General features: G+C 42.7%; 1 protein-coding gene across 5 annotated transcripts in view; it reads right to left on the bottom strand.

Moving 5' to 3' along the window:
- ABCA1 (ATP binding cassette subfamily A member 1) overlaps positions 1 to 14,405 on the bottom strand; it is a 126,710-nt gene that overhangs the window by 64,150 nt on the left and 48,155 nt on the right. For all 5 annotated transcript variants that reach the window (XR_012373529.1, XM_073876622.1, XM_025888383.2 and 2 more), the window contains exons 6-7: positions 12,109 to 12,230; positions 9,673 to 9,849 (exon numbers count right to left, since the gene is read on the bottom strand). Coding sequence is in view for 4 of the 5 variants with exons in the window: in XM_073876622.1 (XP_073732723.1) it covers positions 9,673 to 9,849; positions 12,109 to 12,230 (299 nt within the window). In the remaining variant the exon portion in view is untranslated. The remainder of the gene's footprint in view (positions 1 to 9,672; positions 9,850 to 12,108; positions 12,231 to 14,405) is intronic.

Here is a 14,405-nt window from a genome sequence, read left to right as displayed (position 1 = left end):
CTGTTGCTGGGACTAGTTGTTCATGTAAGAAAAATTAGAAAGTTTTCCATCTCACACCACTATACAAAATTAGGTTCTTGGCAGATTACAGAGCTCAAAGTAAAAAATGAAAGTTGCAAATATATAGGAGAAGATGTCTTTATGAACTTGGGGTAGGGGAGGCCTTCTTAAAATATAAAAAGTCCAAACCAAGGTGGAAAAAATGACTTGAGCTTTTTAAAAGTAGAAACGATGCACCAAAAGACACCATAAACAATGTGAAAAAATAAGCCAGAGACTGAAGAACGGATTTTTTTAAATTTCAGTATATAAAGGAAATACCATGTAGCAGTTAAAATGAATCAGATGCCACATGTTTAATACTGATAAATCTCAACAACATGATATGGACTGAAAAAGACAAGTTGCAGATCAATATACGCATTTATACGATGTGAACACCTACAAACCAATAGGGTATACTGTTATTAACAGAATGCAAATACATCTATATGGTATGAAGCAGAAAGCATGCAGCCCCAGGGTAGTGACGGTCTCTGAGGGAAAGAGATGGGGATGTACACAGGTGGCATTGACAATACCTGTAATGTTTTATTTCTTAAAAAGAATCGGAAGCAAGCAAGATGAACAACGGATGATGGGACAAGGATGTTCTTTATGTTAGTCCCTGTGCCTTGTCGTAAGTTTTCACTAGTTCATACTTTTTAACTAAATGAAAGATAAAAGAGGGAGAGAGGAGGAAAGGAAGCAAAGCGGGCAGAAGTGGAAGAAGGGTCAAGAGTGTAAGTTGGCTTGACTACAGATCTGATCCGAAAGATGCGGAAGTTCCCTGAATAAAATTAACCCCAGGAAACATGCCCTGAAACTGGGCCATAAAAGGAGGTCTGAGAACCACGTGCCTGCACCTAGTATTAACTGTGGCCTCCTGCTAATACCTGACAAAGGAAGGCCAAGCTTGCCTACCAGTATTTCCGAAGAGTTCCAGTAAACAATCTACAGTTTGGAATTCCTATTATTTTTCCAAAACAAAAACATTCCCTTGGCTATGAACTCACATGGGTCCCTGTTGACCACAGGAGGCAAGTGATTTTCTTGTATGAAGAAAGAGGGGAAAGCAGTGAAGACAAAACCTTTAGTGAGGGACTACATGACCTACGTTAAGCTAACCATAATTCATTTATGATGCAATAATTTTAGATAACTAAATACTGTAATAACATTACAGGAAGGATAGACAAATGCATATTATATTACCCAAAAGGCTCCTGCCCATTTCTGTAAAGTGTGTTAATCACAACATGGCAACACTGCCTAAGAGTATGACATTCTGGAGCGCTGGCCCTAGAATGACAAAGGCCATTGTGCCCCATTTTTTAGGGGGGCGTCTAACAGATGATTTCATTATAGTCTTTCTATCCTACTAGCTTAACTAAATTGTAAAAGATTGAAAACTAAAAAGGCGGTAACCTAGTCAAGTCAATTTGACTTTAATTTCTGAGCCGGTGTTTGATTTCAACTCAGCATCCAACATAGTTCCTGGTACAGAATAACTAGGCGCCCAGTAAATGTGTGTGGAAGAAAAACCAAAAGCAAGAGAGAAACACCTCAGGAGGGCAAGAGATGAATTGGTGTGAGTCCTGCTTCAAAGGTCATTCAAATTCACCTCATCGAGTCACTCACCCTCTGGAGCCTTTCAGTGGGTGCCCTTGCTCTAAAGAATAAGGCCCAAGGGCCTAACACAGCTCCTGAAAGTTTGCCTCTACTAACCTGTGGTCACCTCCACAGCGTCCTGTCTTACTGTTCTTTCTACCGTCTAACTCCCCATATATATCTGCTCCACTCTATCATGTGCGGTTCCCCTAAATACCACCTTCGTTTCTCTCCTCACTCTGTACCCCATACACAAGCCAGGTCCTGGAACATTCTCCTCCCTGCTCTTTACTTGACTAAACTTTATTCTTTAGGTCCCAACTTAACAGATGCTTCTTTCCTGATCCTCAAAGATTGGGTTAGTTAGTGTGGGTTAGGCCTACACAACACCCAGCAGAGAATGCTTCTGCTCCTTTTTCTGGTCTGTCCCATCCATTGCCCACCAGCAGGGAAACAAAGAAAGCTGTTGCTCGCCACTGCCCCCCTAGACCCATGCATGGCACAGATCAGGGCTCAGTATTTGCTGAATGAGTTAATTTAAAGTGTTTGTTTATACACAATCACTATAAAATAAAGACTGGGAGAGATTACTAATGCATTGAGAAGCCACAGCCAAATAGAAATAGAAGACAGAACATCTGTGAAATGAAATGTAATTGAAAACTCTTTTCAATTTACAAAAATCTTATTCCCATCCAAATTTTTCAGGGACTCTACTACTAAATAATGTGGACACATATACATTTGAATAGGATTTTCAATATAATGCACAATTTTATTTTCCCCCGTGAATACATGTTACAAGGTGTGCATTAGGACATTTCAAACTTCCCTTACTCTCAAAATAGGCTAAAAGTCTCTACTTCACTTTACCCATATTCAGAAAATCCAACTGAAGGCTAAGATTTTATGTTTTAGCTCAAATGGAAAATAAATAAGCCAGATACCAGGTACAAAGACTACTGCCACCCAGAAGACATCTTACCTCTTCCCAATGACTCACATGACAATGAAGTTTTCCTTTGAGGAATATTTTAATATTTCTTACTAAAGTAGGGAACTATAAAACTCATGTCGGAGGGAGGTACTAATCTTTTAAAAACAATTCAACAATTTAAATTTAACGTTTAAATTTTATGTGTTTAATGCAATTAAAAAATACTTTTTTGCTTTTTTTTTTTTAGAAAGATTTATTGACTTATTTGAGAAAGAGAGAGTGCTCAGGGGACAGGGGCAGAGGGAGAAGGAGTGAGAACCCTGAGCAGACTCCACGCTGAGTGCGGAGCCCGATACAGGGCTCAATCTCAAGACCCTGAGATCATGACCTTGGCCAAGAGTCAGAGGATTAACATGACGGCACCACCCAAGTGCCCCAACTTTTTTTCTCTTTTTAAACACAGTTTAATATATCTACTACCACATAATTCAGGACCAAAATCAAACCTAAACCTTAATTTAAGAAATAGCACTTTTCAAGGAAGAGTCTGCAGAAATGTCTATACAGATGGAGTAGAGTAAGTCATATTAACACTCTGTTTAATTCACCAATTTATCTCCAGTTGTGTGCGCCCCTTTTCCTGTAGGAATTAGTCTTTTTTTAAGATTTTTTAATTTATTTATTTGACAGAGAGAGAGAGCGCACAAGCAGCGGGATCAGCAGGCTGAGGGAGAAGCAGGCTCCCTGCTGAGCAGAGAGCCCCATGCAGGACTCCATCCCAGGGCCCCAGGATCAGGACTTGAGCTGAAGGCAGACGCTTAACCAATTGAGCCACCCACGTGCCCCCAAAGACACAGTCTTAAGAGTAAATCCATAAGGTGTGTCATTCTACCATTTACCAAATGATAAGGATCGCAATGGACTGCCTGATAAAAGCATATGCTGTAAACAGGTGGGCAGTACAATCAAACAACACCAAACAAAACCTGATACTTACCAAAAATGTCTGACTTTTATGCAGGAGGAGAAAAGCAACTATTTTCTCCTACAAAATATTCATACAAACGCTTTAAGGGTTGCATGGGATAAGCTGAAGTATGTAGCCCCAAAAAGGAATGAGCCAAGCCCCTCTGTATTCTAAGCCTTTGTCTAAAGATCAAGAAGATGCTAAACAAAGAGCGTGCAAGACAATGACGACTTTGTTCCCTCCTTTTCTATCTGTTCCTTCAATCTACACAGAGCCCAGCTGTGAGATCACTGGTCTTCTGGGGACCTCAGGGCACCACTCACTTTACTTCCTTTGTCCCATGAACTGAGTTCTGCCTTTGCAAGAATATGCTGCATGCTTCAGAGGACATGTGAACGGAGTTCTTTGTTCCACAGAAACAGAACTTTCCCTTTTAGGGTAAAGGTATCATCAGAGGTCAAGACAATCTAAACACATGGTTGTGCAGTCCCCAAGTTGTTACTAAAAAGATAAGTCCGTATGCCTGTCCTTCCTGACTCAAGGATCAGACACCGTTTGCCCCACCTCAAGGATCAGACGCCATTTTCGAATCACTTGGCAACAGTGAGCCAAGACTAGAACCCAAGCCTAGCTAACCCCACATTCTTTCCAGGCTTACAGTGTCTCATGCTGGCAAAGACTGGTGTGAGGGAGCTGCTGGGGGCTCATCAGGGAAACTGGGATGGAAGGACAGCCCTCAGTCCACGGACCCAGAACCTGTGAAGAATTCCTCAAATTCCCAATCTCAGCCTGGAAGTTGGTTCCCAGTGCCGAAGTTGGTTCCCAGTGCCCACTAGAGTGAAAGCTCCATGTGTGTTTGTCTGCCCTGATCGTGGCTGAAGCTCTGGAGCCTTAGAACAGGACCTGGCACAAAGCAGACATACAGTAAATCTTCGTCAGTTTGTTGATGAATGTCTCACGTCTTGTTCAGAGATGCCCTACTTCCAAAAGTCACTGCTGTTTTCGATTTGCGCATTAAAAACCCTAGTGGGTAGCGTTTTTTTTTTTTTAATGTTTTATTTATTTATTCATGAGAGTCAGAGAGAGAGAGACAGAGAGAGAGAGGCAGAGGCAGAGGGAGAAGCAGGCTCCCACCTAGCAGGGAGCCTGATGCGGGACTCGATCCCAGGACCCTGGGATCATGACCTGAGCCGAAGGCAGACGCTTAACCATCTGAGCCACCCAGGTGCCCCGTGGGTAGCGTTTATTATGTGTTCGAGTCACTCTCAGAATATGGGCAAGAAAATGTACAGAGCCGAAGAGGGACGAATAAAAAGCCAAGAGCACTGAGGAAACATTTCAAAGACATAATGAAATACACTTTTCAGTTAAAAGACATTTGTGGCAGGATGAGTGCCTTCCCCAAAGCAGTCCACATCCTAGCCCCTGGCACTTGAATATGTTAGATCACACTGTAAAATGTACTTTACACAGATATCATTACAGTTATAGACCTTCAAATAGGGAGATGATCCTAGATTATCTAGATGAGTCCAATCTAATCACATGAGCCCACAAAGGCAGAGAACTTTCTCTGGCTAGAAGCAGAGAGATATGGCAGAAGGAAAAGACAGAGAAATTTAAAGCATGGGAGGGTCTCGACCCAGTGTGGCTGGAGAGGGGCCACATGAAAATCATGAGAAGGACTTTCTCTCTCTCTCTCTCTCTCTCTCTCTCATTAAAAAAAAAAAAAAAAATTAAAGGGACGCCTGGGTGGCTCAGCCAGCTAAGCGGCTGCCTTGGGCTCAGGTCATGATCCTAAGGTCCTGGGATCGAGTCCCACATCGGGCTCCTTACACAGCAGGGATCCTGCTTCCTGCCACTCCCCCTGCTTGTGCTCTCTGATTTAAAAAAAAAACATGAGAATTAATGCTGGCAGCCTCTAGGAGCAAACCAGCCTCTAGCTGACGTCCGGGTAGGAAACAGGGACATCAGTCCTACAAATGCAAGGAACTGAGTTCACCTCACAACCTGAATGAGCTCAGAAGAAGATGTATCCTCAGATGCATCCTCAGAGGCTCTAAAAAGGAAAACAGCGCTGTAAAGCCTCTGATTTCAGTCTCGTGAGACTCTAAGGAGTAGACCTAGGGGAACCACACTGTGCCCAGACTTCTGGCCTACAGGATTACGAAATAATCAATTCATGTTGTTCTAAGCTGCTAAGGGTGTGGTTATTTGTTACAGCAGCAATAAGAAACCAGCACTATCAGCAAGGACCTTGACAACAGAAGCAAACATACCCCTCTGGACAGAATTTGCTAGTCCTGTTATAGCTCCTTCTCGTAGTCCAAAACAGATCGGAGGTTACTGGAGGACAGCAGAGTGAGGTCCCCATAAAGACTTCTCCTCCATCTGAGAAAGGTAGGCGCTGCTTCAAGAAGGACCCGCAAGGAAGGCAAAGGAAAGTTCACCTGCCCAGCCAACTGTAACAGCCAAATCCACCTTGCTGAGCCCTGAGAAAAAGAGTCACTGCTAGATAGCCTCCAGGAGGGGATTGTGGCTGTTATGTCAACAGTACAAATACTATGAACATAAGTCTTCCTTCGTAAATGCATTTAACCTGGAGATAATATTTCCTGTATCGACCTATCCTCACACTCCTCAGAAGCTATTTTTGTGAGGATCTCCGTTGAGTCCAGCTCCCAGAACATACCTGAACCATAATGAATTTTTTTTTAAAGATTTTATTTATTTGAGAGAGAGAGAATGAGAGACAGAGAGCACGAGAGGGAGGAGGGTCAGAGGGAGAAGCAGACTCCCCGCTGAGCAGGGAGCCCGATGTGGGACTAGATCCCGGGACTCCAGGATCATGACCTGAGCCGAAGGCAGTCACCCAACCAACTGAGCCACCCAGGCGCCCAGAACCATAATGAATTTAACATACTGTACCTCTGAAACAATACATTATATGTTTAAAAAAAAAAAAAAGAAGAAGAAGATAATAGGAAGGGAAAAACGAAGGGGGGGAAATTGGAGGCGGAGATGAACCATGAGAGACTATGGACTCTGAGAGACAAACTGAGGGTTTTGGGGGGGAGGCGGGGGGGCGCCGAATGGGTCAGCCTGGTGATGGGGGAAAAAAAAAAAACATAGTTCAATAAATGAATATGTTTTTAAGTTTAAAGGAGAATGCTGAATGGAAACCACTATTAACCCCAGAGAACTTTAAGGATGCAATACCATTCTGAAATCCAGTATTAATTTTCACGCAAGGTATAAATAATTGAGGTCTACACATAAATAAGAATCTACAGGGTAAGAAGCCTTGACAGCATCTAGGCAAAGAATAAAATTTTTCGCTGAAATATTCTTCAGGGCTACTTTGCTTGGCATGACTGATTCCTAACGCAGAAGAGAATTTCTATCTTCCCAGCAATTGCTTTCAGCATGAAAATATTTCTATCAATGATTAATTTCTATTTACTGAACACCTGATGTATGCCAGGTCCCTTGTCATGCTCTTCATAGGCATGACCAATAATGACAAAGGGTGAAGTATATTATCTGCATGTAAAAGAAGAAGAAACTGAGGCTGGCTCACACTCAAGTTATCCAAGATCACACAGCTGGTAAAACTTCTGACGGAACATTTGAACCCAGACGCAGCTAACCCCAAGCCCACGGCCCTTCCCCTCTGCCACACTTCCCCCCGTGTTGTCAAAACACTGTTGTCCAGGGGTCATCAGGAGACAGAGAATAACTCTTGGCTGAAAAACAGAAAAACATCCATGCTAACCAAAAAAAAAAAAAAAAAAAGAAGAAGAAATTTTTCAAAACATGTCTTTCCTGAAAATCCACTCTGGTACAGAAACACACACTGACACCCCAGTTTTTCTGCCCACGACGCTGCACCTGACATCTGGCTGCTGCTCCTGTCGTGTTTCTCAGTGTGATTAACTGCCCATTGCCAACGATGTCGCATGTCACATTCATCTACCACTGAAAATGTTGAAATGTCAACCAAATGGCAGGAATAACAGGCTACTTAATGTAAATCAAATATCAATCCCAGTGCTCCAATTAAGGGCCTGTTTAACTCGGTAAATAAAAGTCACATTTCAAAATGTTTGGAAGTCATTTCATCCCAAAGGTATCCTTCAAAATCACCTTTACATAGAACAATTTTGACCACTCACTCTATTCTAATTTAAGAGCCTCATTTTCTGACTTTATGGAGAGAGAGCTCTCAGCAACAGCAAATAGGCAGGAGCAGAACCTGAGATGCTCTCTGTGGCCAAGAAATGTGCAAAAAGCATATGGTAGCCACCTTAACACCCAGCCATGAACCAACTGATCTACAAGGGACCACCACAACAGGATGGACCGCAATGTAGCTGATAGTTTTGATGGTGGTGCATTTCCATGTACCCTATCATGCTAACCCTCCTAACCAGGGAGGGATGATTATCAGGTTGAAACCTAAGCTGCCGACTGTCAGATCATGAAGGCTATACTGTCATTCTACTTGGACTGAAATCCAGACATTATGTGAGTGCAGGGATTTTCTGGGTTGTGCACACAGTAAGTGTTTAATCATTAAACAGAAATGAAACAATGAATGGGCACCAATATAAATTATTTTGTCTTCTAAAAGCACCCATATTTCCACAATTTGCATCATTCTAGCTGAAAGGGTGAACATTTCTGTCTTGTAGTGAAAGAGAGCAAAATAGCTAAAAGGAAATAGCTACAAGGAAATGGTCTACTATTTCTAATAACCTTTGGCCCTCTATGTCACACAACCCAAAAAATGCCAACAGGCTACATATGTCTATACCAATGAGCTTAGGTAGCCACTTGGACTAGTTTTCTGAACTGCAAACATCATCCCAATTCAGAAATATATATCTTATTTGAAATTATACTATAGAAATATTAACCAATAGAATCACAGACCACTGAACCAAGCAACTCAGTATTTTTTTTTTACTGAGTATAATAAAACAAAAACAGATCTTAAGCATTAGGCCTAAGCCCTTTATACTGACTGGTTCACCATCAACCAAAATCCCAAGAACTCACATAGTTTTCCTACTACCTTCATCTCAGGCAGAAGCCTGCACCATCATAGAGTCAAGTAGGATACAGGAACTTCTTGGTCATTAGTGTATAGACCATAGGCGATGTTTCCAAGATCACTTTCTAGTGTGTGATCCAGGCACTGAGTCCAGAAATTGGACCTTCTTAGTACCCCTGGGATAATGGATCTCTCTAGAAAGAAATCATGCTACACAAAGTCCCAGAGGATTCTGATTTCTTTTTATTATAATGAGGAATATCTCTTTCCAGGCACATCCTTCTTCCAAGGCTTTTTCCCTGGTTTTAAGAGAACCTACTAACAAATCAGAGTGCTATCTGGTGAGTAGGAGGCCAGAACACCAGATGCTAAATGATGTGGTTGGAGAGGTATGTCACCAGAGCTCCCAGAAAATCCAAAGAAATACACCCATTCTGGAACTATACCCAACCCTCTGATGACCAAGTTCATCCACATTTTTTAAGAATGAACATATATACTCTGGGATCGCTTCTCTGAACTATTGATTCCCAGGTTGATCAGACTTTGTTGCAATTTTTTTTTCTGTAAATGAAATTGTCATGGATTAATCTAATTATTGTGTGTGCTCCCATCCAGTTCCAAGGTTTTCCCACCATGACAGCTTACAGTGTCTCCTTGCTGAGAAGCTTTCAAGAATGGATATCCATCTTCCCAGAAATGATTGTGAGACTTTTTTTTTTTTTAAATCTGGGGAACTCCTTCAAATGAACTCTAATAATCTCAAATGTGGACAATATATTAAAAAAAAAAACACACATAAAAAACAGGTCTTCTCTGAAACAAGCACAGAGGATGTTAGGCTTATACTCAGAGCTATACCCAATTCATTCTTCCCCCTTTTACCCTTTGGGAAAAAGCCCAAAGGTTTGAAAGAACAGGATACCACTGAGCTAAATTACCTCTCAAACTCCTGGCCAGCCCTATGTTTCTACAAAAAGCAAAGTTACGTTATCCAGGGAAAATGTTCACATTCCAAAAGCATGAGTCCTTGAAGCTTCTCCACACGGCAAGCCTACTCACCAGGATCGGCTTCAGGATGTCCATGTTGGAACGAAGGACTTGCTCAGCAGCATCCAGTTTCTCCCTTGGCAAGCTGCAAAGCGTGGAAACTTCTGGTTCACCAAGTTGAATCACCTCCTGTAATTTGGATCCACTGCACAGATTGGTCAAATGTAACTGGTAGCCTTGCAAAAATACCTGGAAGCATTTCATGCAAAGAGAGACAAGCAAAACCAGGTTACAAAGATGCGAAGTTAGGTCAGTACAGCTTTGAAGAATGGACATCATCGCAATAGTCCAACGCCTCAGATCTCTTGACCAACCTTCAGAACATAACAAGGCACAGTCTAAGAGGAAACTTAAAGTCTGAATGTTGTCTTTGACTCATCATCTCCCACACTCTGGTCCTTGTGAAGGGAAATCCTGAGTCCAACGCTTTTTCTCAAAAGTGGGACACATGATTCAGGAAATAGGAATTGAAAGTCTAAACTCCTGAAACCATTTTTATTATTTTATTTTATTTGAGAAAAACATTCTCATTATTTTGGAACTTATGTTAAACTGGGGTTGGGCTGAATTAGGAAAAAAAAAAGCATTCATACTATTTACTTACAGGTATAGATATTTCATGGATGCAGAAAACTATTTTGAAGCAATTTCAGAATTTGGAACTCTTCATTTTATTTGCCCCCACGGAGAGTACCAGAAAGCCAAGCCTCTTATGAAAAGGCCTCATTGAAGGCCAGTTCTAAGTCATTCTTACGCATTCATTAGAGCAAACCCAAAGAGAGCCTTTCCTTGGCCATATTTTGTGTACTTAATTACTTTCCTGGGCCTCAATAAACTGTACTTCTTCATAGACGGTCCTTATTACCCATGAGACAGCAAATTCAGTAAGAGGCGCTTGCTTTTCTTGCTCACTTTGTGGGATAATGCTGAAACATGACTGACAGTAAACATTTGTGGAACGAATGGATGATGCAGATTCTGTATTACCCATTATTAGCCACCACCCCCCCCAGTTAAATCCGTGCAGCTTGACCTGCCCGTAGTATGACCTGGCGTGAGTGATGGACCGAAAGCCTCTCCAGGCCTATGTAGCTTTCTAACATTGCAGAGCATTCAGGCTGCCGTGGTTTTCATGAAGTCCTCACCTACCAGACGTTCAAGTGCACTTCCGTCTTACTCCTTTCTCCAAGTAGTCCTTGCTGTCAGCCTACCTTCGGTATCTGGGTTTGAGAGCACTGGTTACAGAGAGACCCTAACACCATGCAAGGACCACCTCCACACTCAGGATGCCCCTTATTTTAAACTGATCTGATGCGACTGATATGAAATTGGCAGGGGGGTATGGAAATTGTGCTAAATGCAACTGTTTTCATAAGCCTGCTGCCTTTGGCCCATCTCCCAACCATACAACTGGTAAACACAAGGCATAGTTTCCTAGTTTCATAAGGACAAGCGGTAAGCACATTTTTCTATTTTAAAAATTCTACATCATGTAAAGCAAAGATCTTATTTTCGGGCATAAACATTTCCACTACTTCTGCTTATTGTAAAGATAAGCTAGTGTATAGATGTGAGACAGGGTAAAGAAGCAGGGCCCCTTTCTGCCAAAGAATAAACTTGGGAAGCTTCCCTGAAAATCGATAACCATACAACCCGGGTCTGCTGCTCACTGCACAGGAGCTCTAGGAGATCTAATTATGCCAAAGGAAGTTTTCTAAGAATCTAAGATTAAAATTCTATATAAACACTAATATTACTTCCTGGTTTTCTCCTTATTTATTTTTCTTATCCATCGTTAAAGGAAGCATTGAGTTTTAAAATCTGTCTTAGAGGGGCGCCTGGGTGGCTTAGTCGTTAAACGTCTGCCTTCGGCTCAGGTCATGATCCCAGGCTCCTGGAATCGAGCCCCGCATCAGGCTCCCTGCTCCGCAGAGAGCCTGCTTCTCCCTCTCCCACTCCCCCTGCTTGTGTTCCCTCTCTCACTGTGTCTCTCTCTGTCAAATAAATAAAAAATCTTTAAAAATAAAAAAAAATTAAAAAATAAAATCTGTCTTAGATTTTATAGACAGCTGCTCTGTTCAATAATCCTCAACTCCGGCTATGGTCTCAGAACTGTGAACATTTTTAAAAAAAAATGTTTAACTCATCTTAAATTCATCCCCCCACCCTCTTTTAGGGGGGAGTTATCCACAAACGCCAGTTGATAGGCAGGAAATCAATTTTATTTCAACCAGCTGGCCCACGATGCCAGGTTGCACATTCCACTCTCTGGATGATTTGGCAATGCCAACCTGAGCAGGGAAGTAAAAATGGGTAATGCTGAACTTGAGCTAATAACCTCCTTCAGCACCATTACCGAGATGGGGGTTTATGCATTTCTTTCCAGGCACTCTTAAACAATGTAACTGCCATCAGCCCCACCGAGGAAGCTGAACATCCGTAGCTCACCTTGTGGAGACTGACATTGGCTCCCAGCATTCTGTCCACAGTAAGCCTTGGCAGAGAAAGGTTGTAAGTCAGGAATCCAGAGAACGTTTCATTGTCCACTAGGAAATCCTGAAGCTTCAAGCCTGCAGAGAAATAGTATCTTATTTTCATATAAGTTTAAAAAAAAAAAAAAGGACGATGGGAGTGGAGAAAAACATCTTAACATTAATGGCCCAGTTTTAAACCAACTGATAACCACAGGCTTCTGGCTGAAGCATACAGAGAAATGATGTTCAGGGAACTCTGCCTTACAGGAGAGATGAAAAGAATGCTTTCTGAAGATAGAACCAAACTCCAAGCGTGTTCCTAGACTCAAACAGTGTGACACACTCACACAGCCTTTCCTTATTTTCGAGGAAAAAGCCAAACCTTTCAAGTGATCTCACCGATCCCATCTGAGATTTATGAACCTAACCCCGCTACTCCTGTCTCCAAATGCCACGTCAGCTAAAAATCGGAGGTATTTAAAGTCTTAGTCCCACAGGCCCTGGGAGGCTGATCTCTTGACGCAGAACAGTGGTTCTCAAACTTGAGTGGACAACAGAATCACCTGAAGGCTTGTTAAAACATTACCAGGGGGCACCTGGGTGGCTCAGTCATTAAGCGTCTGCCTTCGGCTCAGGTCATGATCCCAGGGTCCTGGGATCGAGCCCCGCATACCATCGGGCTCCCTGCTAGGCAGGAGGCCTGCTTTTCCCTCTCCCACTCCCTCTGCTTGTGTTCCCTCTCTCGCTGTGTCTCTGTCAAATAAATAAATTAAAAAAAAAAACAGATTTCCAGTCTCCACCCCCAAAGTTTGTGATTCAGCCAGCCTGGGATGAGGCCAGAGAATTCACATTTCCAACGAACTCCCAGGTGATGCAGCTGCTGCTGGTCTGGGCCCCGCACTTTGAGAACCATTGGAGGAGAGCATTACGCCTATCAAAGCACTCTCACAGATGTGATCTCATTTTAATTCCAACCCTGGAACACATGAGACAGAGCTCCAAAACCCAGGTCTGCTAGACTGTAAGAAAACAAAAGCATATATTTAAAAATTCAACCCTACTAAATGACTGGATTGCTGCAGGGTTTCATAAAGAATCCCTTTAATAATAAACCCTCTAGGTACATTCCAGTGTAGTGAAGCAGAAAAAACACTGACCAGAAATCCAGAATTTTAGTCCCCGGAGTTGGATGCTGTGCCTGGTGGTGTCATTTGGGCATTTCATATCATCTTTCTGAACCTCAGCTTCTTTATCTCCAAAACGAGAGATTTCTTACCAGATGTTGGGGGGGCCCCCTGACTCTGAAATGCTACCGTTTTCCCTGTCCTATCTCATTTGACCGTCCACTTCTCCTTCTGCCCCACCCTCTTAATAACCCAACTTCTTTCAATAAAAGAGAAAAGCAGCTCACCATGACCACGTGCCTAGGCAACGCTCATTCGCTCATTTGCAGACTGCAGCCCACAGGCCCAGGCACTAACAGACCTCTAGGGGGCAAACCTTGCAAACCCAACCATTTAACTGATGCGAAATAGAAGTCTGATCTGAAACGGGGCTAGTGTGAGGCTTAGAAGAGGACAGGAGTTAATCCTGGGAGCGAAGGGGGATCATATGCAGAGATAAAGTAGAAGGAAGGCAAAAACACCCAACCAGACTCTCATCTTTGCTGCCCGATCCAGGTATGTTCTTAAGCAAACTTGAATAATTTAGAGCTATAGAAAGGATAAATTAAGCATGATTCACACCTCTAGAGAAATGACTGGTTAAACCTGACATGCTAACACCTGGTTATTCCTCATGACACCTTCCAGAAGCTGGTCCTTGCCCAGCCTCCTCAGAAGAGGTCCTCCCTCCTGGAGATGAACACCAGCCTGGTGCTCCCCATCATATATGACACTATACTCTTACTGCAGGGCTCACTCCTATAGTTGCCAAACCTCAGAGCACCTAAGATTCACTTCGGGAGCACACTAAAATGCAGTTTCTTGGGCCCAATTCCCAGAGATTCTGAAATAGCAGATCAAGAGTGGGGCTTAAGAATCTATATTTTAATAAGCATTCCTTGTACTCCCAATGCAAGGAGTCTGGGGACCATACTTTAAGGAATGTCTATTTGCATATTCTCTCCACTAGACTACGCTCCTAGAATACAGAATATGTGTGTGGGTTTTTTTGAGCAAGATCTACCCCCAACATGGGGCTTGAACTCACAACCCCGAGATCCAGAGTCACCTGCTCTACCGACTGAGCCAGCCAGGTGCCCCCAGGATG

This window comes from Callorhinus ursinus, unplaced genomic scaffold (genome assembly GCF_003265705.2).
Source record: "Callorhinus ursinus isolate GAN/ISIS: 27379988/994484 unplaced genomic scaffold, GSC_fseal_2.0 scaffold24, whole genome shotgun sequence".
Classification (NCBI taxonomy): domain Eukaryota; kingdom Metazoa; phylum Chordata; class Mammalia; order Carnivora; family Otariidae; genus Callorhinus; species Callorhinus ursinus.
Note: the sequence above shows the minus strand (reverse complement) of the source record. Positions and strands in the feature narration are given on the sequence as shown.